This window comes from Thermobia domestica, chromosome 7 (assembly GCF_964235325.1).
Source record: "Thermobia domestica chromosome 7, izTheDome1.hap1.1, whole genome shotgun sequence".
In the NCBI taxonomy this organism is placed as follows: Eukaryota; Metazoa; Arthropoda; class Insecta; order Zygentoma; family Lepismatidae; genus Thermobia; species Thermobia domestica.
In genome coordinates, this window is record NC_137460.1 from 203083751 (window position 1) to 203107972 (window position 24222).

General features: G+C 35.4%; 1 protein-coding gene across 9 annotated transcripts in view; it reads left to right on the forward strand.

Moving 5' to 3' along the window:
• Positions 1–23738, forward strand: part of LOC145690672 (zinc finger MYM-type protein 1-like) — an 80515-nt gene extending 56777 nt beyond the window's left edge. For 8 of the 9 annotated variants that reach the window (XM_081765805.1, XM_081765799.1, XM_081765802.1 and 5 more), the window contains 2 exons: positions 8232–10391; positions 17540–17676. In XM_081765805.1, coding sequence (XP_081621931.1) covers positions 8232–10390 — 2159 coding nt within the window. In that variant the 3' untranslated portion in view covers position 10391; positions 17540–17676. Of the gene's footprint in view, positions 1–8231; positions 10392–17539; positions 17799–22449 lie in introns of those variants that run through there. The other variant, XM_081765807.1, reaches the window with a different exon arrangement.
• Positions 23739–24222: the final 484 nt, after the last annotated feature.

Genomic DNA, 24222 nt, shown 5'->3' on the forward strand with positions numbered 1-24222 from the left:
CCACAGTCTGTTGAAAATAAAGTGACATTCGACCATTCGAACCATATTACACTTTCTAGTCATCTGATGTGTTTTAAGGAGCATTTTCTCCTTCGTTAAAGCGTGAGATGAGGCTTTTCGGCGGTGATCAGTTGTTAAGAAATTGCAACCCAATCGAGAATATCCATTCACGTTACACTATGGTTGTCGCAATAGGTTGTTCCAGGTGTTATTTGACTTCCGTAGTCATCGTTGCCGCATTCGCTCTACTGTCCTCTCAATAGTCGGTGATCACTGTTGCTGAGGTTTCTGTCTTCCATCCACTTTTATTGGTCATCGATGTTGTTTAGACATGAGTTGTGTAGGTCGTCACCACTTTGGTCAAGCTTTCTTGCAACACACTTAACACACTGGCCACCTTAAATACACTTACTGCAAATAACTACACACCACAATTTGGTCTTTGAAACTCTAAGAGGTCTCATATTTTGCATCACCACTGTTTCCCGTCTCAAGATATGCTACTAACAACGGTCAAGCGAAGAACACACCCTCTGTGTTACTGTTGGTATGTAGTCTGCGCAGAAAGTAGCATAAAATTATACACATGCCGTTCTGTGATCGTTGTTACAAGTATAATCTGGGAAATGTTTAGATAAAGGATAGTCACTTGATTATTAAGAGGTAATTAATGTTATGTCCGTATTAAGATTATTGGTTATTTAATAGTTACCTTACATAGAGAGAATATATCAAGCAGATAGTACTTAAATTGTCTCTGTTGATTGTATATACCAAACAAGGTATAGACTATTATCATCAGTGGAAGATAGTGTTAATGATTTTGACACGATTATACTACAAACATAGATACTCAGAAGAGTTCTTATTTTAAGAAGACGATACTGGCGCAATCGTTCATTTAATAATCCCTCCATTTTAAAGATGTTCAGCATTCCAAACTTCCCAATTTTCAATGTAGGAACACACCGTTTGCAATCATATTTGGATAGGTTTGAACATATGTGCATTTCCATACAAATTCCAGAGGAACGAAAAGTTTCAATGTTATTTACAGTAATGAGAACTCAAGCTTACGATCAACTATGCAACATCTGCTGGCCAGCGAAATTATATGATGAAATCAAGAAAGTGATCAAACAATACTATTAATACTATTCAGCAAAAGTGAATATAATTTCTGAGCGTTATTTTCAGACCATGCGACAAAAGGCCAACCAATTCATTACAGCTTTTGTACTGGATTTGAAACAACGGTCGTTCTTTTGTGAGTATATCTACTGCTTGGACGCATATTTCAGGACTAATTTGTGTTTGAGTTAGTGGATGGAGCAATTAGATAAAAGGTATTCATTCAAGAGATCTTACGTTTATTAAAGCAACAGAGATAGCTCTATCTATGGAAAGTACTGAACAACAAGTTTGGTTATAGAAGTAGTCCAGAAACAGCGAAGTAAATTCCATCCAATATCCAAAGTGTCATCAAAATAAGGATACTTTATCACAGTGAAATAATTCCACATCGTATTCAATTAAGTCTCTACTTAAGTCAAATAATAGTTGTCGATTTTGTTAGTTGCAGCATAGAAGTGGATCATGTCTGACATGGAGGAAGGTTTCTCTGCGCTGTGGCCAAAAACATAATTTTGTCCTACCGTGCAAATATGATTCGTTTGTGTCCTCCGACTCAGAGCATCAAGCACAAGCATTAGTACAGACACCAAAAAAGTACAATCATTAACCAAAGGAAGATTCACGAGTTGAATACTTAACTAACTTTCTACTAGATTCCATATCAGTGGGAAATCCAGATTCTAGTACATCGTTGGGTGACATGTGCAGTGAATATGTTCACGGGAATAACAGGCAATACACATATAATTATGGAACAGTCAGAGAATTAGGCAAGAGGAATTGGAACTTCAGAACAAACCCTGGCATGAGGAAGCATTGGCACTTCAAAATAATACAGCATCAAACGAAGATATTTTGAAACTACTTTCCAGCGTAAGGCCAACAACAGGAACAAAAGAACAACACCACATAAGCCATAAAATCAGCTATTGAAATACGAGGAGGAAAGGAAAAAGTATAATAGAAAACAAGTCCATAGATCTGGGAATCAGAAACGGTATCTTGATCGAGATCGAATTTTATTTATGATTATTAAAAACAAGAGGACTTACAAGCACAGATTGATGAGTGGAAGACCTGGTGGAAAGTACCGAAGAAGGAAGACAAATGAGATTCACTATCCAGACTGATCACTGACTTTGTAATTTAATTTAGTATTGGAAGATAGCGGTACAAAAAGATAGTGGAGTTAGAACTTTAAAAAGTGTGTTGTGGAAAAATAATACTGATTGTTTATTTTAATGCTTGAATCCAGTGGTTTTGGATATTTATTAATGTAGCGGGAGGAGAGTGTTGGGATGTATTCTGGGCAGAAAGTAGCATGAAATTATACACGTGTTGTTCTGTAGCCGTTGTTATAATCTGTGAAATGTAGATAACAGATAGTCCTTAGATTATTGAGAGGTAATTAATGTTATGTGTTACCGAATATAGAGAGAATATATCAAACAAATAATACTTAAATTATTCCAGTGTATTGATTGTGTATACCATATAAGGTATAGAATAAAATCTATAGTTAGTTGAAAATAATTTCATGATTTTTACATGACTGTAGTACATAGATTCTCAGAAGAGTTCTCATATTAAGAATACATAACTTACCACTTCACACATCTTTGATGTTTCAAACTATAGGTGTTTCCATTATTTTGATAGCCATATATATAATCAGTGTTGATATTCTAAAATTTTCAGTGTTACTAACTTTAAAACGTTGTAGTATGTAATGTTTCCATTATTTCGGTTCATATATACACAATTATAAAAATAATGGGAACGTATTGATGGTGACACGGAGACACCATTAACGGGAACACTATTAACGACACGTTTTGTTCTTTTATATCTTCAATCAAGCTACAATTGAATCAGTGATTGCAGAAATTGCTTAAGACCATTTTGTGTACCTTTGAGATACTAAAGAAAAACTGTTTAAATCCAAGACTGCAGAGTTTTCTTCCACTCTACGTATAGTTCAGTGTTGCATTTACCCCGTTGTAATACCTTCTACATGCCTTTCTTATACACAAAATTGTGTATATCCGTAGAGAAATGGAAAATTTTATAATCCAAGTTTCAGAAGAAAATGACTTAGGTCTTTTCTGCAATCATCAATTCAGTTGACTCAAAACACATTTTACATTAGCGCCCGCTATTCTGTTCTTTAAGAGATTGTCGTTTGAGATTGTAAACAAGGTTTTTAAACATGACCGCTTCACTTCAAAGAAACAGACGAAAATTAAGGAGCGATAAATCTTGAACAACCCTGCCACCAATAACAGTAACGGAAAACTTCCTTGTTCGAGAATTTTCTGTGGGGGCAGTTGGCAGTTGGGGAAGTAAAAAAAAGGACATTAACACAAACTTCGAGGCAAATTGACACCGAAATGTTCACTTTGGAAAAACTGCAAGTTACTTCTATGAAAACCTTCGTGAAGGGTTTGAAGTTCACCGAAAAAAAAAAAAAAAAAAAAAAAAATTGCAGAATATCTATTTCATACACATTTTTAGAAAAAAATACCAATAAATTCTTGCTCGTTGATGAATGTTTTTAACGATATTCAATTAAAACTTGACTTCTGGAAAATTTAATTGTTTAAATTAAAAATTAACAATAAACAATAGCTGATGAATTTAATCATTAATTTTTTACCAGATTAATTACAAGTCTGGTGTCTACTAACAAACTGAGTAGAGCTCCCTCGTAGCTAAGCGGTTACCGTACACGCTTTTGGCTTGGGGACCCGAGTTTGATTCTCGGCGGAAGCTCATGTGGTTCGGATCCCACGTTAAGATGTAAATCCACGTCTCATATAGCGTCGCTGCTGAAAGAGGCACTAAACGGAAATCAAATCAACTCAACAAGTTGAAGACAACGGCAGTTCATAAGTAACATGATTCGTTTGTTGTCTTGTGAATCAAATCCTTGATACTGATGTGATGATATAACATATGTAAAACAGTATTTCCTTACTAGTTTCTACATATATGTCTCTTTATTGATTTTTAATGCTCTAATGAACTAAACTGGTATGTTCTATATTATAAATTACAGAATTTTATTTATTTATTTATTATTATTATTATTATTTTTACATAGTACACATTCTTCACATGTTCAGTACTCAATTGATTTTGGATAATTGTCAGATTCGTATAAGAATAATAGAACTTTGATGTGGCCACAGTTATCCTCAACTTCAAAAATTGTAGGTTGTTGCATCCCTATTGTCTTTTGTCCACGCTACTTATCCCTGTAACATAGTAGCTGACTGACTAGGATAACATGTTATGTTTGTAGTCTAACAGTTGTTAGTATGCTTATGAGAATTCGTGATGTCCAGTGGAATGATGTGCACTCTACGTTAAACAGCTATGTACTGTATACATGCATTTTAACAAACAGTTTAGCCTTCATGTCGAACGTCTCAAACTTTTTCCTTTCACTAATGCTATAATCATGTTTCGTTTTGTAATCTATAATTATCTCCGCAATAATTAACGATCAATATCGAAGTATAGTTACTCGAATCAGAAAAAAAAAACCTTCTAGTTGAAAAAAATTGGATTCTTCATGTCCTTTTTATTATTAAAATTTGGTATCAGACTTCCAAAAATTTCTGAATCCCCATGATCTTTAAAGTTTAAGTTTTAAAAAAGAAAAAGAAAATAACATTCAAATGAAGAATATTAATTTTCTTTAAATTATTCGCAGTTCTTTACTTTTTTTTTTTCTTTTCTGTCTCTCCTACTAAAATGTGATTACCACAACCGAAGACGCAAAGGGATCCCAGCCTTGGACCTCCTTACATTTACTCAATTTTCCGGGGTCATTCGCAAATACCAGCCATTCCAAGTTTCTCCTCCAGGCCGCTTCTGCAGTTATATATATATATATATATATATATATATATATATATATATAATGAGGTTGCAACTCGTTCCCAGTATTCTTCCACTCGACTGACCAAAAGACTGTGTATGTGCTGAATGTTCTCTCAAAGCTCGTATATTACAAATTATGTGACACCAAAACTCCTTACCGCGTGCGTGTGTTCTCTCGGGATTCTCCCATTTCCTCCTTCTGTTCTTTCCACCATTTCATTCATTTCTCATCATCATTGTCTCCTTTAGCTTAACCGGCGTAATCGTCGGACGTAAAACTGTTTTTTTAAATGTTATTTTTTTTTATTTATTTTTTATTAACCAAAACTCCTTAGATTCCGAGAATTTTCTATTCAAGATCTACGTGGCAACGAGTTGCAGGACAATGAAGCCCATGCTCCATTTCACGTTGGTAATTTTTGGTGCTGTCAGGTCACGTTGATCAATCATAAGTAACTCTTCTATTGTAGCGTCCCTTTGGAGTTTTGCTTATTGCGATAGCAGAACTGCGATAGACCGTCAGTTGAACTTGTAATAACGGTCCAACATAACAAATCTTCGTCATCAAAAATCATCCTCTGAGTATTCTCTTTCATTTTAATAATTCATCGTTGCCGTATTTTGAAAAATAAATAAATAAATAAATAATAATTAAAAAAAATTGTTCGATGAAATTTGTGCATTTATTTGCTAAGATGACTTGCTAACTATGTAGCTGTTCGTAAATCGAAACACTATCGTAGTCTCTCTTGGCTGCAGCACGAAAATAGTCGTAAATGTGAAATCAGCCTTAAATTCGTAAAGCATATGTAATAACAATTTTACGATAAGTACATTTTGAAAGAAATAGAGCGACATAAATGTAGTTATACGAATAAATAAGCCGGCATTCATGTTTATATTATACATACAAAGCATTAGTTATTTGTGCGATGTATAAGAGAGAAAGTAATCATATTCGTGAGTAATACAATGTTTCGTTGTTAGTTATCTATCAACAGTTATAAATCGCTGCCTCTTTCCTAATTTGCTTCATCCATAATTTATTCCACCTACATTTTTATGTGCTATAACTAAGAGGTTTCTGTATTGCATGTTCCCTTGAAAATAATAATGAATATTTTTCTGATGAAAGCAGCGAAGACAACATTGCAGCAAATTTTCGTTTAATTCCAAATTATGTTACGTGGCACTAAATACGCAATAAATCTAAACGATGTCTCCAGTTCCATTGAGTGGTTTCAGTCTAATGAAATTGTTTATCGTTAAGATAAAGTTACATATCGTTCTTATAATTCTAATTGTAGACCATCTCATGTGAGACAGTGGTACTTAAGTTTCGTAGATTTGATGTTTGTATTTAATTGTATCGTCACTACTGAGGGTACGTCAAATCCATTTCTGCAAAGTAGCATAGCAGAGAACATGTACTGCTGCTGATTTTCGGAATATTTTAAAGGATTTTACGATGTGATTGAAAAAAAATTGTATTGTAAGGTGAATTATTTTTACGAATATTCAATGAAATATTTTGCGTTTTGTTTTCATTATTGATATAATTATCATAGAAAATTAGCGAAAATGTTTTGTCATCGCTAGATTTGAAGGCTACATGGGAAAAAGAAGGTAAGTCAGTTTTTTATAACTTTACACAAATGCCCTGTTTTCTACTGACTTACTTGCTTCTTCCGTTGTGAGCGCAATCTTAAAAATTAAATTTCTTAGTAACTAACCTTCTTCTTATTGTGGATTTACTCCATGCAAACTTCACCTTTCAGGCTACATAATTCTGCTGTTAACTCATTTTCGACCACTTCTTGACTTAACCTCCTTTTTCCCCCTGTAGTCTTCATTTCCTTTCTCAATAACTTACTAGTTAATTGACCAATTTGAATACTCTTTTTCGGTAAATTTCAGTCTTACGTTTTTCTGTATGTCAAAGAAAGCGGAACTCAGATCGATTTGTTCGTTTGAAAGTTCTAAAATAATATTAGGGAAGAATATCCAAAGACGAAACGTGTGCCAACCTTTCGATTCCATTCAGCTGGTTGAGTGTAAATTCTCATGCGAAGTTTTCAGAAAATCGAGATAAATTAGTTGTTTTGCAAACCTAAAAATTGATGCTGTACAATAACCGCCACACTTACTAAGATGACCTTCATACTGAAATGTCCCTTAATACAATATACAGTATGATTATTGAGATATAGCCCAAAATTATTATTCACTTTTAAACTTTTAATTTTTATGCAATTATAGTATTCTCCAATTATGCAATTGAAAGTTATCAGTCAATTGATCACATCGAGCTAAACAAAATGATATCTTTGAGGGTAAATTTCCATTCGTTGTTTCCAAGAATTTTTTATGGCTCTAAAATGTGTCATTCGTTGACCATAACAATTTATAGTATTTATTCTTCTTTATTTACGTGTATGAAAAAATGCTTTGATAAGTAACATTCTAGGGTTGTTGTTTGTCTCTACCTAAACGTTACACATATTGTGCAAACAATGGCGTACGTAATATTTATATTATTTCAAATATTTAAGTGTTTTATACCGATCCGTTTTGTAAAATTTGCAGCTTAATAATATTATAATCATGACGAAAACAAAAATAATAATTATAACCTGTTTGTTTAAGGCCAAATAAACGGTTCAATCAATCAACTTTAAAAGGACAAAATTTATAAATTTCCTCTGAATGAAATTTTTGATGTGAAAGGTTATAAGTAGTTTCAGATCAAATAGAAATTCAGACAATAAGCAAGAGCGCTTATTTGAAATTATTAGTGTGTAGTCTGAAAAGAGATTACTTTATTTGAGAAGTTGTAAATTCGTTTAAGGCCCTGTACTATGAGTAACTCAGAGTTAAACAACTTTTAATGGGTTTTGTCTTGCTCTTCAAAATTTCTGTCTGAATTATAATTACAACTAATTAATTCTTCAATTTCGTTTAATCAAGTAATAATAGTTTGATAAATTTGACACAAAACTACATTAGACCAGTACTTCTAAAACAGCACAGTTGACCATTTTCTTGTAAAAATTGCATCAATTGATTGTAAATTTGTTTTCACTTACTCCGTTGTATGTTTATTTTTTCGTGGTTGTTAATATGTTTGCGTGGGTTAATGTGTATATGTACTTGTATCATTGCCAAGTAAATATCATTCTGTACATAAGTGTAATTTAATGTTCTAATAGGCATGGAGAAACACGCGACTGCAGACCAGAGGAAAAACAGTGTGCAGAGTATGATAGCTTGCAATGCATCTTCATTACCACCAGAGGAGAAGTTCAAAATAAAACTACTAGGAAGACCAACACCATTATTGAACATATATATCACGTTCAAACTCAAAAATAGGACATTTTCAAGGAAGTTTAACATGACTATTTATGAAAAATACGAGTGGATTTGTGGTTGTGAAGTGTCTAATAAGTTATATTGTTTTCCATGCTTATTGTTTGATTACGGGTCCTCAGAATCTGCATTCACCAAAACAGGAGTGAATGATTTGAGTCATTTGCCTGAGAGAGCTAGAATACATAAATCGTCAAAGAGCCACATCGAGGCTCAGTTGGACTTCAATCTTCTGGAGAAGTTTAATATTAGAAAGGAGCAAGACAGCTCTTACAATGGAGTAAGCATTCAGCAACAAAACAACGAAGTAAGAAAACATCGATATATTCTCTCTAAAATTATTGATTGCATGAGATTTTGTGGGGCTTTCGAAATAGCGTTTGTAGCTCATGACAATGCTAGAGAGTCAGTCAATGATGGAATATTTCACGGCCTTGTTGACTTCAGTTCACAACTAGATGCTGCTTTAAAAGAGCATCTGTCAACAACTACAGTCTTTCAGAACTCATCAAAAGAGATCGTAAATGACTTACTTTCATGTATGCTTCACGTTTGTCATGAACGAATTATAAAAGATATTTCGAAAGCAGATTATGTCTCGATTATTACTAGTGAAATAATGGATAAGTCATCTGTTCCTCAATTGGCTATTGTTTTCCGTTATGTATTGCCAAATGGTAAATTGGTAGAGAGGTTCTGGGGCTTTGATGTTCCTTCTTGCCGTAACGCCAAATCTACAGCTCAATGTATTAAAGACATTTTGGATAAAGTGATTATAGTTCCTGATAAATTAATATCACAGAGCTATGATGGAGCAAATATCATCAATAATCGTTACAGAGGTGTTCGAAAATTAATAAGTGAATGTTATAAGAATGCACGTTATATTCATTGCTACGCGCATGAACTGACTGAAGTTTTAGCTCAAATGTGTAGTCAAAATAGTGAAATTCGCATTTTTCTTTCAGATTTAGATGATATTTCATCAGTGTTTTGCAACTCTTCACTGCGCACAGCTAAGTTAATGGATATTGTGAACAAAAAATTAGGACGTGTTTCTAATCAAATATGGGGTTTCAATGCTCAGACAATCCAGTTTGTATTCGAGAATAAAGATTCTTTAATTGAATGCTTTAGAGAAATGGAAGAAACCTTTCGTAATCAGATGGTCATTTCTCAAGCTAGGAGTGTTCGCTTGAAATTAGAAGAACATAGTTTTCAATTGTGGCTAAGAGTATTCAATTGTATAATGATACACGTCGACACATTATATAACCAGCTTCAAAAGATACCAAGCAATATGTGGAAAGTGACGAAAGCAGTTTCAGATTTCGAAACTGCCATTCAAGAAGTGCGAGACCTTCACATCGATAAGATATTCCATGAATGTGATTCAGTCCCAGGACGGAAGAAGAAGCAGTATCTGGAATCAGATATCTCAACCAATGTAGCAGCAAAGGGAATATGTAACATTATTATATCTGAGGTAAAACAACGTTTTAAATTTACTGACCATCTCCTAGCAGCTGCCCTTTTCATTCCCGAAAACTTTAATATATACGAAAAAGACTTTCCATGCTACTTGTTTGATAAAGCTTATGAAGCATTTCCTTTCTTAGACAGAAGCAAACTCCGCCCAGAATTGGAAGTTATCTATAAGTGGCATGGTTTCAGAAGAGCATCTGGTTCAGCCACACTCCTTCAGTCCTTGATGGAAAACAATCTACAAAATACATTTCCTGAGTGTGTCAAATTACTGAAGATGGTTGTGACAATTCCTATGCCATCTACGGAAATAGACAGGTGTTTCTCTACGTTAAAGAGGATTAAGACCTTTCTTCGGAGTAGCACGACGGATGAAAGATTAACTGCTCTAGCAATGCTCTCTATTGGGAAAGATTTTATAAGAGAGATATCTGATTTCAATGAGGCTGTAATAGACATATTTGCCATGAAGAAGGAGAGAAGAAATCAGTTTCTTTATAAGCATATCCATTAAGGTAAGAAATAGATAACTGTTAATTATGTTGATATTATAGTAGAGTCATTTGAAGGTAACAACTCTTAATACACCACCTGTATTTCCAGTTCTTTTTTATGAAGATACTTGAAACGAACGTAGACGGAGACAACGCTTATGAGTGTCCCAACAGTAGTATCATTCTAGATGTCTTTAAAATACCAAGAATTTTGCAATTTTCTCAGTGTACTTGGTATTCATATGCCATACATCAATGTTTCTCATTAGCTAAAAACTATTACGCACTACTTTGTACCAGTAGTTTCTGTGAAGTAAATATATGTAACATTATATTCTAATTAAGTGAGCTTAGGCGTATTCCTACAGCAACCAAAACTGTTATAAATACTCAACAAAATACTCGATTGTCCTTCCTCAGCAGCGAAAAAGCAGTCTTATTTCATACTATACAATAAGTCGGTCACATGTTATGATACAGTGAAATTAATTGTAATTTCATGCATCGTAGTGTGTGACAGAGTTTTTGCATAGAATGAAATAAGACTGCTTTTCCACTACTGGAGAAGGACAATCGAGTATGTCCGAAAGACTAGTTGTAAGGGTTTCATTGCCATAGGAATATGTCTAAGGTTAGTAAATTTGTTTATAATATTCTGTAAGTTGTTTGTCACGTTCTGTAAGCAGATATATGTAAGGTAAGCTAGATATTTGAATTTAAGAATATATAATTTCCACAAATCTGTTATTTAGAAAGGTTACAGGGTGTACCGTTTATATAATGTTCAGTCGTGAAAACGAAGAAACCAAAAGAGAGAGGAAAGCGAAACTTTGCACGAAGCAACTATAAGGAGGGGGACATCTAAACGCCTAACAAACCGTGTTTTCCCAATGCAAAGTTATATTTTTCAAATGGTACTACGTCAGTTTATTACATATGATATTTCAAATCAACATGTCAAACGAAAACTCAAAATACCACATTTATTATTCAGTGTTACAATTTAAGGATGTTATAGTATCACGAACATCCAAAGTTTGGAAGGCTCTGTTGCACACAGCACAACGAAGATGCACAGGATAATACACATCGAAAGTACCTTAGCGTTGGATGTTATGGTCATGGTATGACTTGTTTCGAATGAATAGGAACGAAGTTACCAGGGCTTGAAAATTTGATTTTTTGTTTTGAAACGCTTTGTTTCGAAAAAAAATGCTCAGATAAGTATCTTTCTAGTTACTTGTATGGTTTGTAACGGATGTGTAAATTATTTTGCCTATTACAGCATTTTGATATCTCAAACCGTTGCCGAGATTTGATAAACATTGCTGAAGTTTGCAACACTGCTTAAATTATGTAATTGCGATAACTGTTGTAATTACAGCTACTAAAAGCTATTGCTGTAATGCTATAAAAGAGAAGGAAAACAACAATTGTTTTCCACAAGTTCGTCATTCTTAGCATTGTTGCGAACTTTACCAGTGTTTATCATACCTTCGGAACAGTTTGAAATATCAAAGTGCTGTAAACGGCAAAATAAGCTAGATATCCATTACAAACTATACAAGTAACTAGATATGATACTTTTCTAAGCATTTTCTCGAAATAAAGCATTTCAAAAAATTCAAATTTTGAAGCCCTAGAAACTTCATTCCTACTCTTTCGAAACAAGTCATACCATGACCATGGTACCCAACGCTAAGGTACTTTTGTTGTGTATTATCCTATCCATCTCTGTTTTGATGTACATGTCTTACAAGCTTTTCAAGGTAGGATTCATTGGTAAGTAGCCAATTTTTTGTTAATTTGGATTATCTCCCCATGCGCCCATGTAATTATGTCTTAAAAGCTTCCAAACTTTGGATGTTCGTTATACTATAACGTCCTTAGTTTGCAGCAACACTGAATAATAAATGTGATATTTTGAGTTTTCGTTTGACATGTTGATTTGAAACCTGTAATAATCTGACGTGGTGCCATTTGAAAAATATAACTTTATATTAGGTTGGCAACACTGTTTATGGAGTCTTTCTGTTTAATACATGCAAAAATGTCCCGCTCCTTATAGCTGCTTCGTGCAAAGTTTCACTTTTCTCCCCCTCTTGGTTTCTTCATTATCATGGTTGAACATTATATACAGGATAATTATAAATGATTTGAAACGATATCATAAATCCACTGTAGCTCTAGTAATTGAAATATTGTAACAAAACTCAACAGTAACGTAGAAAAACTCAAAAAGTTTTGTTCTCCCATGACAGTGCATCAGTGAGCAGTGAGGCAAGATGATGACAGGCGCCGAGAAAGCATTTCGTGTCATGGCCTCCACGCTCTCCAGTGCCATCATTGTTTATGAAAGTGTTTTGGAAAATCTTCCCCTTCACGTGTAACCGTTTCTAATTGGTTTCCGGAATTTAAACGCAGCTGACAATGCCCAACAGATGAGCCTAGCTCTGGGAGCCCTAGAGCCGCAGTTACGGATGAAAATGTCGCAGCAATAACAAATTTTGTGAAAGAGGATCACCATATCACATACGAGAAAATTCAGTCAACCTTGAATACTGGATCAACTGCAGCCAGTCCATGATAAGAGACCTTTCCTTTCCATCTTGGCCTTTCCATGTGTTGCAGTCGCAGGGCCAACATGTGCTTACACCTGAGTAAAAAGATGACCACGTGGAGTAGTGCCACTATATGCTTAAATGATTTTCGGAGGGGCAAAGTAAAGACTGTTTATAATATCGCTAGAGTGACTAATCATGGATTTACAACTATGATCTCGAGACAAAACAGCAGTCGACAGTATAGTGTTTTCAAAATGAAACTCCACTAACGAAAGTTGAACGAGCACAAAGCGTGGGCAAAGTTATGGTGACATTTTTTTTCACTAAGACCGGTCATGTACTAACTATACAGTTAGATGATCGACGTACAATGACAACAGAGTTGTACGTTACTTATTGCCTTCCAAATGTCTTTAAAGTTTTGGAGTTCTGCCCACGGAAAGTCTCTACTCTTTCAATTTCTTTTTCTTCACGACAATGCCGCAGGAAAGTAGAGTCTGTTTTCAAACAAGGAAAGAGGCTATCGCAGCGTATAATGAAATTTTTTGAATCTCCCCCCCCCCCCCTAAAGAAACCCATTTTTTGAAAGATATTTGCCTCGTGGTTTTTAAGAATGCGAGAGTGTATTGATGATTGTGGGGACTGTTTTGAGAAATTGTATTAAAAAAAAAAAAATAAAAGAAAGAGTAAATACATTTATTTTTCAAACAATATTTAAAATCTTTCGGCATGCCCCTAGTATGAAGAACTATTGAAATCAACTGGTTTACCCTCCTTTGTAGAAAAGGAATATTATCACGGATTTCAAGGCAAACTAAGTTCAAAATGTTGATTTTGGAAAACCTGCAAATTACTGGAATGAAAACCCTCATGAAGCGCTTGAAGTTCGCCACATAAATGTACTTGTAGTATATCCATTTCATGCAAAATTTGTACGCGCCTTTAGCTGAGAGACCCGGGTTCGATTCCCGTTGGGACCTCATGTGATTCAGGTCCCGCGTTAAGATGTGGCTCCACGTGTCATATAGCGTCGCTGCTGAAAGAGAAACTAAACGGAAATCAAATCAACTCAAGAAGTTGAACACAACGACAGTTCATAAGTAACGGTTTTTGTTTGTTATCTTGTGAATCCTTGATTCTGATATTATAACATGTGTAGAAACACTTATTTCCCTACTAGTTTCCTCATATACAATATGTGATCAAAAGTATCCGGACACCCCCCCCAAAACATACGTTTTTTATATTAGGTGCATTGTGCTGCTACCTACTGCCAGGTACTCGTTATCAGCGACCTCAGTAGTCATTAGACATCGTGAGAAAGCAGAATGGGGCACTCCGTGGAACTCACCGGCTTCGAACGTGGTCAGGTGATTGGGTGTCACTTGTATCAGAAGTCCGTACGCGAGATTTCCACACTCCTAAACATCCCTGGGTCCACTGTGTCCGATGTGATAGTGAAGTGGAAACGTGAAGGGACATGTACAGCACAAAAGCGTACAGGCCGACCTCGTCTGTTGACTGACAGAGACCGCCGATATTTGAAGAGGGTCGTAAAGTGAAATAGGTAGACATCTATCCAGACCATTACACAGGAATTCCAAACTGCACCACGATCCACTCCAAGTACTATGACAGTTAGGCGTGAGGTGAGAAAACTTAGATTTCATGGTCGAGTGGCTACTCATAAGCCACACATCACGCAGGTAAATGTCAAACGACGCCTCGCTTAGTGTAAGGAGCGTAAACATTGGACGATTGAACAGTAGAAAAACGTTATGTGGAGTGACGAATCACGGTACACAATGTGGCGATCCGATGGCAGGGTGTGGGTGTGACGAATGCCCGGTGAACGTCATCTGTCAGCGTGTGTTGTGCCAACAGTAAAATTCGAGGGTGGTGGTATTATGGTGTGGTCGTGTTTTTCTTGGGGGAGGAGGGGAGCTTTCACCCCTTGTTGTTTTGCGTGACACTCTCACAGCATAGACCTACATTGATGTTTTAAGCACCTTCTTGCTTCCCACTGAAGAGCAATTCGGGGATGTCGATTGCATCTTTCAATACGATCGAGCACCTGTTCATACTTCACGGCCTGTGGCGGAGTGGTTGTACGACCATAACATCCCTGTAATGGACTGGCCTACACAGAATCTTGACTTGAATCCTATAGAACATCTTTGGGATGTTTTGGAAAGTCGACTTCGTGCCAGGCCTCACCGACCTACATCAATACCTCTCCTCAGTTCAGCACTCCGTGAAGAATGGGCTGTCATTCCCCAAGAAACCTCTCAGCACCTGATTGAAAGTATGCCTGCGAGAGTGAAAGCTATGATCAAGGCTAAGGGTGGGCCAACAACATATTGAATTCCAGCTGTACCGATGGAGAGCTCCACGAACTTGTAAGTCATTTTCAGCCAGGTGTCCGGATACTTTTGATCACATAATGTACGTCTCTATTGATTTACAAATGTTTATATTTAAAATATAGACAATTATGTACAAGTTTTTCTTCTCTAATCAATTAAACTGATATTTCCTATATTATAAATTACCATTTTATTTATTTATTTTACATAGTACACATTCTTCACATGTTCAGTACTCTATTGATTTTGGATAATTGTCAAATACGAATACGAATAACACAGCTTCGATGTGGCCACAGCTATCCTCAATTTCAGAAAATGTAGGTCGTTGCACGCTGTCTCTTTTGTGCACGCTGCTTATCCCTGTAATTTTGTAAGTGACTGACGGACGTACAACATGGTATGTCTGTTCTAGGATAACATTTTCGATCCCTGGCCATCATGTTATCAGAACAAACAGTTCTTAGTATGCTTATGAAAATTCGTGATCTATAGTGGAGTGAGATGCATTCTATGGTAAAGAAGTACATATACGTACATCTTAACAAACAGTTTAGCCTTGATGTCAAAGGTCTCAAAATTTTCCTTTTACTGAGTGCTATAATCACTTGTCTTGCGATCCATAGTTATCTCCGCAATAATTAACGATCAATATGAAAGTATAATTACTTAAAACAGCAAACAGGAAAAAATAGAGTGAAAAATATTTTCCTTTTTATTATTAAAATTTGGTTTCTAATTAAAAAATCTGAATCCCTATTATTTAAGATTTTAAATAGATTTTAAGAATTTTTTTTAAAAAGGTTCAAATGAAGAATATTAATTTTCTGTAAATATCCGCAGTTGTTTACAGTTTAAAGTTTTTTGTCTTTCAACTAAAATGCCGTTACTGCAATTGAAGATGCATGGGCTTCCTTATATATACCCAATTTTCCGAGGTCACTTGCAAACTCCAGCCATTCCAGGTTTCTCCAGGCTTCTGCAGATTTCAGTCATTCCACGATTCTCTTCCAGGCTGTTCCTATACACTCCAGCCGCACTTGATTCTCCTCCAGATCGCACTTGAAGACATGCCATTGCAGGCTACTCCAACCAGTTCATCTGGATTCGTGACTATTTCTTCAAGGTCCAGCATCCTTCCTCTTGAATGTCTTCCGTTTCTTCCAGTACTTCTATCACTTACTCCGCCAAGGCCTTATCATGTTGTCTCCAGTAGGCATACGGCAGTTTCAGCATCCCTGGATTCTTATTACAAATACTTATGCATGAGCGACCTATTAGATTAATCAATCACATTTAATAGTCTCCACAGTATATGATTAATAGAAAATATAGTGTTTCAATGACAGTGTCCTTTTGAAGAAGGAATTGAAGTAACAAATAAGAGTTGGGTTGAAGATGTTGTCAAGTGTTATTCTTTTCGAAGTAGGGAAGTGTAACATACACTTCGAGAAAAATTTAGAGCATTATTTAATTTGATTAAATTGTACCTATTCTTGTGTTTTCCTTTTTCTTTTCTGCTTTGTTTCTTTAAGAATTGTTTTCTAGGACAAAATTAGTAAAGCAAAGTGAATAAAACTTTTATTAAGAAATTTCTCTATCTGAGAGTTCGAGTTTTCTAAAACCAAATAAATCATTTTTGAATAATAAGAATGCAATTACGCACCGAGGATCTTGTGTTAAAGTATATATTAAAAAAAAAACAAAAAAAAAAAACGAAGTTATTAGGATGGTCCTTGCGGTAAAAGACTAAAAGTGATAAATTTTCAAAAATAAAATTTCCGACATTTTGTAAATAGGGTAATTAGTTTTTTAATGTATGTATGGTGTGGTCTTGACTGGTGATGTTGACTTTTAACTTGGTGTTGACTGAATTGTCGGTCGGTTCGATTAAATGCTGACTGACGTTGCGTGTAGTTACAATTAACTTGCAAAAGACTGTTTCGGTAGCTATTCATACTACAATTTACTATACTCTCTCTAGATCGTTAAGAGAAAACAAAAACCTTCGACATTAAGATGGCCAGCTCGTAGAGAGTGCCATAAAGTCGCTACAATTATTTTTGGAAAAAAGCACATGATTGCTAAGTAAGACTGCTCAACACAAAGCAGCAAGATTGTCAGTCATCTACAAAAGATTGTCAAAGTCCTTCCGGATTTTAAAGCATCATGGATTTTAAACGAAGATTATTCTATTGTTGGTTCAATGCGTGAAAACATAAATGTATGTATATTTCAGGTACCCTACCCCCTAGTCCAAAGAAACAAAAATTGTCCGATGAAACTGAACCGAAGGAACCAAGTGAGGAGGCTTTACAAGAAGATGGAAATGAAGGCTTATGTTTTACAAAAATAGGAGAAAGTTTTGCTGCAAAGAAGAACGAAGAAGTGTGGGACACAGTAGAAGAACAAATGTCGGTGACCAGTGACGAATGGCTTGAGGGAATGAAATTTGAGCAGACAATGGTGGAGGAAGAACACACAGATTTTCAAACTAGGTAAGAATGAATACCTGTTGTTACTAAAAGTAGACCAACAATTCCTTTCCGAACAACGAATGATTAAATTTTAGAATTTCTTCCAGTTAATTGCATGTTTTCAGGAGGGCGGATCAATAAATAATACATACTTTTTTTTAAAAAAAAAAAATAGAAAATATGTTGATCTGGAGTAGGAAAAGTGAAAGAGAAGTTCTTTGAAGTTCGAATTGTAGTCGGCAGTGGTCAATCAAGTGTACCTTCAGTAACAGAAACGTTAACTACTAAGCAAATATAGCGTGTGTTATAATCATCTACTGTGAAGAGCAAAAAGGTCCTTGCTTTTTTTTTTTTTTTGGTAGGAGGGGTAATGACAAAACCCGAGTGAAATTCACAGAGAAATTGTATATATATATGTGGGGAAGTCTGCATGGACCGTAGGAATATTCTCGAGTTGAAGCAAATTTTTTGAAGAAAGCTGTGTGAACCTTGCTGATTTGACACGTGCTCGGCGTCCAGTGACAGCATCAAACAAATAGGATAATGGCCATTGAAGAGGCAATTCATAATTACTGGCATACCCACCTTCGATCTTTGTCAAACTTGTACAACATTTCGTACAGTACAGTGTATTATGATATAAGAAACTGACATTTCGTAAGTGAATGTCAAAGAACCTCACAGCATTCATACGGGACAGCGAATCACGAGGTACTTGGACCCCTGGCATGGACATACTTTTCTATGGGATATCGTCTTCAAAGATGAAAAGCCCTGAGCATATTATTCACACCTGAAACAAAACAGGCATCCATTGAATGGAAACATGCCGATTTCCCACTAAGAACAAATTCAAGGTGGCTCTTTCTGCGAAAAAAAGTGCTCGTGATGTATTCTGGAATATGCAGACGATTCTGCTGCTTTATTTTCTAACATGTGAGGCCACTGTGAATACCGCATCGTATACATCAGCATCGATAAGTTATGTTGTGCTTTTCATGACTGCATTTCCCGTGTTGCTGCTTCTGTTTGTGAGAAACTCGAGAGGTTCGGAAAAAGGTGCTGACGGAATTGGTGGCTGTGTGTAAAAGTAGCTTTACTATAAACCTTTGTATATGTTCTTTATGTATTGTTACAAGTTTTTCTTCATATATTGTAGCACATTACTTATTGGTCCGCTCTCGTATCTGATAACATAATCCATTCAAATTATCTTTCCCAGCAGGATTTGTCTCATAGTTCAGCTTATTAACACGTTCGCTGCGTTACGAGTTACCGGTGGCTCGTGCGATATTTCTTTCTGTGCGGTGCGTGCGTTTGTGGTATTTTCTTTTGTACAGATTTTAAACATTACTAGCATCCATGTTCTACACGAGTCCGAGACACACGGTGACGGTGACTTGTATAGCACTGAGATCCAAACTCAGTTTTACACTGCCGCAGCGAACGTGTTAAAGCTCGGATTGCAGCAAATAATTAGAAGTCGAATGGAAACTCGAATTGCATTATGTATATCACTTTGGGGTTGGTCTGTATAAGTCTTAGAGTTTGTAGTAGTATATTTCTTGATATTAAAATATCTTGTAGTATGAACACATTGTTAAACCAACAGCTGGAAACAATACTAACAAAAGAAAGCTTACTTTTATCATGTACAAGTTTCTAACATTAAATACACTTGGACATGAAATTAGAATTTGTGTGAAAATGTACTCAGAATGAACAGTTGAAATCCATGTGAAAGATCTTTTTACATGTTCCATACAAAAGTAAGTCATAGAATGATCATACAGAAAGTTGCCCAACGATAAAAAATAGTTTACTTTCACTGGCCTTCATTTAACCGTTACGTCCTGATACATTGCTGGCTTCACTGGAATCTGTGGAATAATGAAGGTAAAAGAGACAGCTTTCTAAGAGATACTCATTTGTGGACCCATTACAGCCACTCAGCAATAATGAAACGCTGCAAAGAAGAGAGTTTAATCGTGTGGGTTTGATCATCCGACGATGTGCTCAACAGTCTTTTCTGTTACGTGATCGACCGGAAATTGTGATGAGAACACTACCAACCCTAATACAGTACGCTTCATTAGGAGAGCGGTGGCATAAGACAATCTACCAACGGAGAGAGTGGCTATACGACTCAATATTTCGAAAGGCACAGTTACCAACATCATCCGGAAGAACCTCGCTTTGGAAGAGCGTCACAAAGCGCGCGGATACCACCTTTCAGAGTGCCACAGCCAGAAGAGGTTTAGAAAATTGTACGAAATACCTCGTAGGGTACAGATAGAATGAGTGTCTACCTTAAATGAGGAGTGACTCTACCTTGATGAGACCAACAAAGTTCGATCTATTTTCCAGATCACAAGACCCGTTCTGACTTTATGCTGCAGTGCGAGGAAAAGTTTTTCAAGGGATTTCTGGTGGCTGCGGAATATTGCAGTCGGGGAACGCTGGTAGTCGGCAAAGGGATTTCCAACACCAAAGTCAACACAACTTACTTCCAGGAGAACGTCATGAATCTTTTGTATCACCAACATATTCCCCGCCCCCCTCCCGTACGATGAGCGGACCACAAATGTATGGATCTATATATACAAGGCCTTCAGCCATAGCGCTTGATCATCCCAGACGTTCTATGCAAGAAAGACAGGAAAATTCGAGTGATCCCATTTTCGTCCATTTCTGTGAAATCTTGGAACGCCCCGCCAATGGGCTATTATGGTTCGGATTCTTCAAACAGACACTTGCTCAATGCTGTCCTCTTACCTTGCAGAGTCTTCGGAAAGTTGCCAAAGCAGGATGGCGAAACATTCTTCTTCCCATTCTGCACAAAAGTCTCTTCTGGGTGATAATTCGGGCCGTGACCGTCACTTCGAACTCTGTGTTTTTCTTAATTTCAATTATAATCCATGGAGAATACTTGTTTTATCTCCAAAAGTTTATGTCTGAGTATTCTTTTGAACTAATTTTATGTTGAGTGTTTTTGTAATACATATTTTGACATTGCTAAAACCTGGTGTTCTGTTTTTGTATTCGAAAAATGTTTGCTCATGTTTCTGTATTTTTTCTTCATGATATATGTCTTTGAAACTACATATTCTTTCTGAAATCTGATTTATGATTCTGACCTGTTTAAAAGCTCTTTAGCTAAGTTAATTTTTATGTGAAAATTTTGATGGGTTTGGTGTTGCTTCTAGTTTATATGGTGCACATGCTTTATTCGATATGGTTGCCTATCTCGAAAATATAGGTATGCACTTTTATTTACGGATTCTTTCTTTCAAATTTCTCACTCAAATATTTCTTTTTATTGCAAATGTTCCATACTATTCTTATTATAATAATGATAGGTATTCATTCATAATATCTTACCTAAATAAGTAATCCACCTTCTCTCGTAAATGTTTCCAGAGAAGTGAGTCAAAATAAAATCAGAAAGAAAAGTTAGTTTTTTCCCTTTAAATGTTTGAATTGGGAACAAATAGTGTACTCAACTGTAGTAAATATACTCCACACCAACTGTAGACTTGCGGTAAATGAATCTTTCATATTATTGTATCTTCCATTATATAAGGCAAGTGTAAAGGATTGCTGGTTCTCAATAAATGACAAGAGGTTAGCAAGAAATCCCTTAGTACCTTTCGAATCTATTTCTTGCGGATTGCAATACGCATTGTTCATTCATTCATTTTCAAAAGATGAATTTTGAAACTTCGCTTTGAATCAACAACCAGAATGTAATTCGTATACTTTATTTTGTTTCATCTAATGTTAAGACGGGCTATATTCTTGATTTCATCATTATATTTCCAGCAATTTTAATAATAAACTTAACGAAATCAAAGTAAGTGCTTATTATTCTTGGATTATTGTTTTTTTTTTTTTTTTTTTAAACAAAGTTTTAAATTTCACTCCTTGAAATTGACTGAATTGTTGTGAATATTGTGATTCCGTAGTAAATACATGAGAAACAGAGATAATTAGCTGACATCTCCCATGCTAGCACACATTTTAAACCTCGATAAAAGATTTTTCCTTCGTTTTTGTCGTCGTAGTAAATTTTAAGTTGGATGGATTGTATTTAGTTTCTCAGTGTTACCTTATATGTATACATTGAAGGTCATAATTTACTAAATTGAAAGATTTACCTTTCATATGTATGTGTATGGTAACGAATTTGATTTTACACAGATTGTGTAGCACGTGCTGAAAAAAAAACATAACCTTCAAACAAGTTAACTATTGATTCAAAGACTTCTTCATATTTCGTACCAAATTAGCATATTTTTAAGGTCGTGTGGTTCGGTAATATCTTTTATCATGCAACCTAAAGTTGATCTTGTTTAGGTACTCTTCCACATTTCTATTCCTTTACATATTTCCCTCTGCTTCTTGAAGAGATAAGCTTATCTGTATTCAAATGTTGCAGACAGAAATTAAGTCTGAGCGACCCAGTTGTAGTCTGCTGGATGTGCACAAATAAAGCAGATAGTTAAGCGTGGATTTTCAGATAAAATGCCAGTAAGAAGTATGCATATGAGATGTAAGAGTTGAACACTGTATTAATTAGATTATTCATTATTCATTGTATCTACTATAATATTAGACATCATTAATTAAAAGCAGTTATTAATACGTAAATATTTTTGTACCTTATTTGTAGTATTCCAGGCCAGGAGGATAGATTCCAGGCAATGGACGCAGACGAAGATAGCGGAAGTGGTATTTCAACATGTAGTGTCTGCAACAAGAGCGAAGTTAGTCCTTTACAACAGTCAATTCACAAACGGCTTCATACAAAGTCCATAACATATTCTTGTGTTACATGTGGCAAAATTTTTGGTTCATTCTCCAAGGCAAAATGTCATGAGTTGTCCCATAAGAACGAAAATTCCTACGAGTGTTCAACTTGTGGGGAAAAGTGTATTGGTGATGTTCAGTTGGGAAAACACCGCAAGGAAGTGCATGGTCATGTGGGTTATTATCAATGTAAGCAGTGTCGTGTAGCAGCTGACAGTCCTTTCCATATGATACTACATCAGCGAACTCACAGAGATGATACAATATGTTGTGGAGTGTGCAGATATGAATTCAAAAGTGTAAGAGAGTTGCAAAATCATAGGCCGCATTGCATAGGAAACCCTGTGTTTATTTGTAAAACTTGCAATGAGAATTTTCCACGAATATCGATGTTAAAAAAACATGAACTGATACATAAATCAAAGCCTCCTGCAGAGTGTAGCATATGCCATTGGAAGAGCAAGTCGGAATTTGCAATGTGGAAGCATGCGTTAACACATCCTGAGAAATATGAAAATGAATGCGGTACTTGTAACCAGAAATTCCGATTTTTGTTTGAATTAAGGCGGCACGAGAAGATGTGCTGTAAAAAATAGATATATTGTAATCCAATTTTTAAATATATCATGTAGAGGACAGTATGCAACAGAAAATAATATGTCAAAGATAGAATCCTAAAGCAGTAACTTATATAATAAGTATTAAAATTGTTAATTACCTGTGAATAAGTTGTTAAGATGAGAACTTCTGCGATATTGGGTTATCGTAGTTTAACTTTTTCAAGCCCGATTTTCATTGAATTATACTATTTTATAACAAAAAATGTGGTTTTAAAGTAGTCTTTTAATCTCCGAAAATATTTTCAATTTTATTTTTAACAGGATACAAAAGTTATTACATGGACTGAAAGATTGATTCTTCTAGTATTCATGAGGTGGCATGAAATTGTGTTCAGTCATATATAGATATGACGGAAAGAAACATCGATAACAATATTAAAGAACATATCAGATACTCTTAAAGAGAAGAATCGAGGGTCTGAGGATTATCCATACACCTAGATAAATCAAAACATGCCATAAAACTTCCTCGTTAATTGAAAGACTCATTAGGAAGAAGGATCCAAAATAAACCAGAATAAAGGTAGCCTAGATAAGTAGTGAGATATATTATTCTTACCCGGGATGATTCCAAAGTTAAACCTTGAATCTGGGGACAATGTATGTACCCTAAAAGGATTTGTCGAGAAAGTTTCAAAACAGGTTTCAATTTTTTTTTTTTTTTTTTTTTTTTTTTTTTTTGCCCGGAAATGACCCCGTCCTTTCAAGGGTGGAAATATATAGAACAGCTTGACTCATATGTCCTATATATCAGTGCTCCGCATGACTAGTAGATTAAGAGTCTTCATCCCGGCGAAATTAAAATACCGCTAATTTTACACTAATTATGTGATATCTTCAAATAGATAAAAGATAATCGAAGTGTGGAACAAGAGCGCCCTAGGCAATATTATTTTACTTAAGAAACCGTTATCACGACTCACTTACCTGCTTTTGATTTCGATCCATTTTGAAAATCGGCATTTATTTTCGCGTTTCTAAACAGCTGAAAACGGAAAGCCACTAGGTGACTTGTG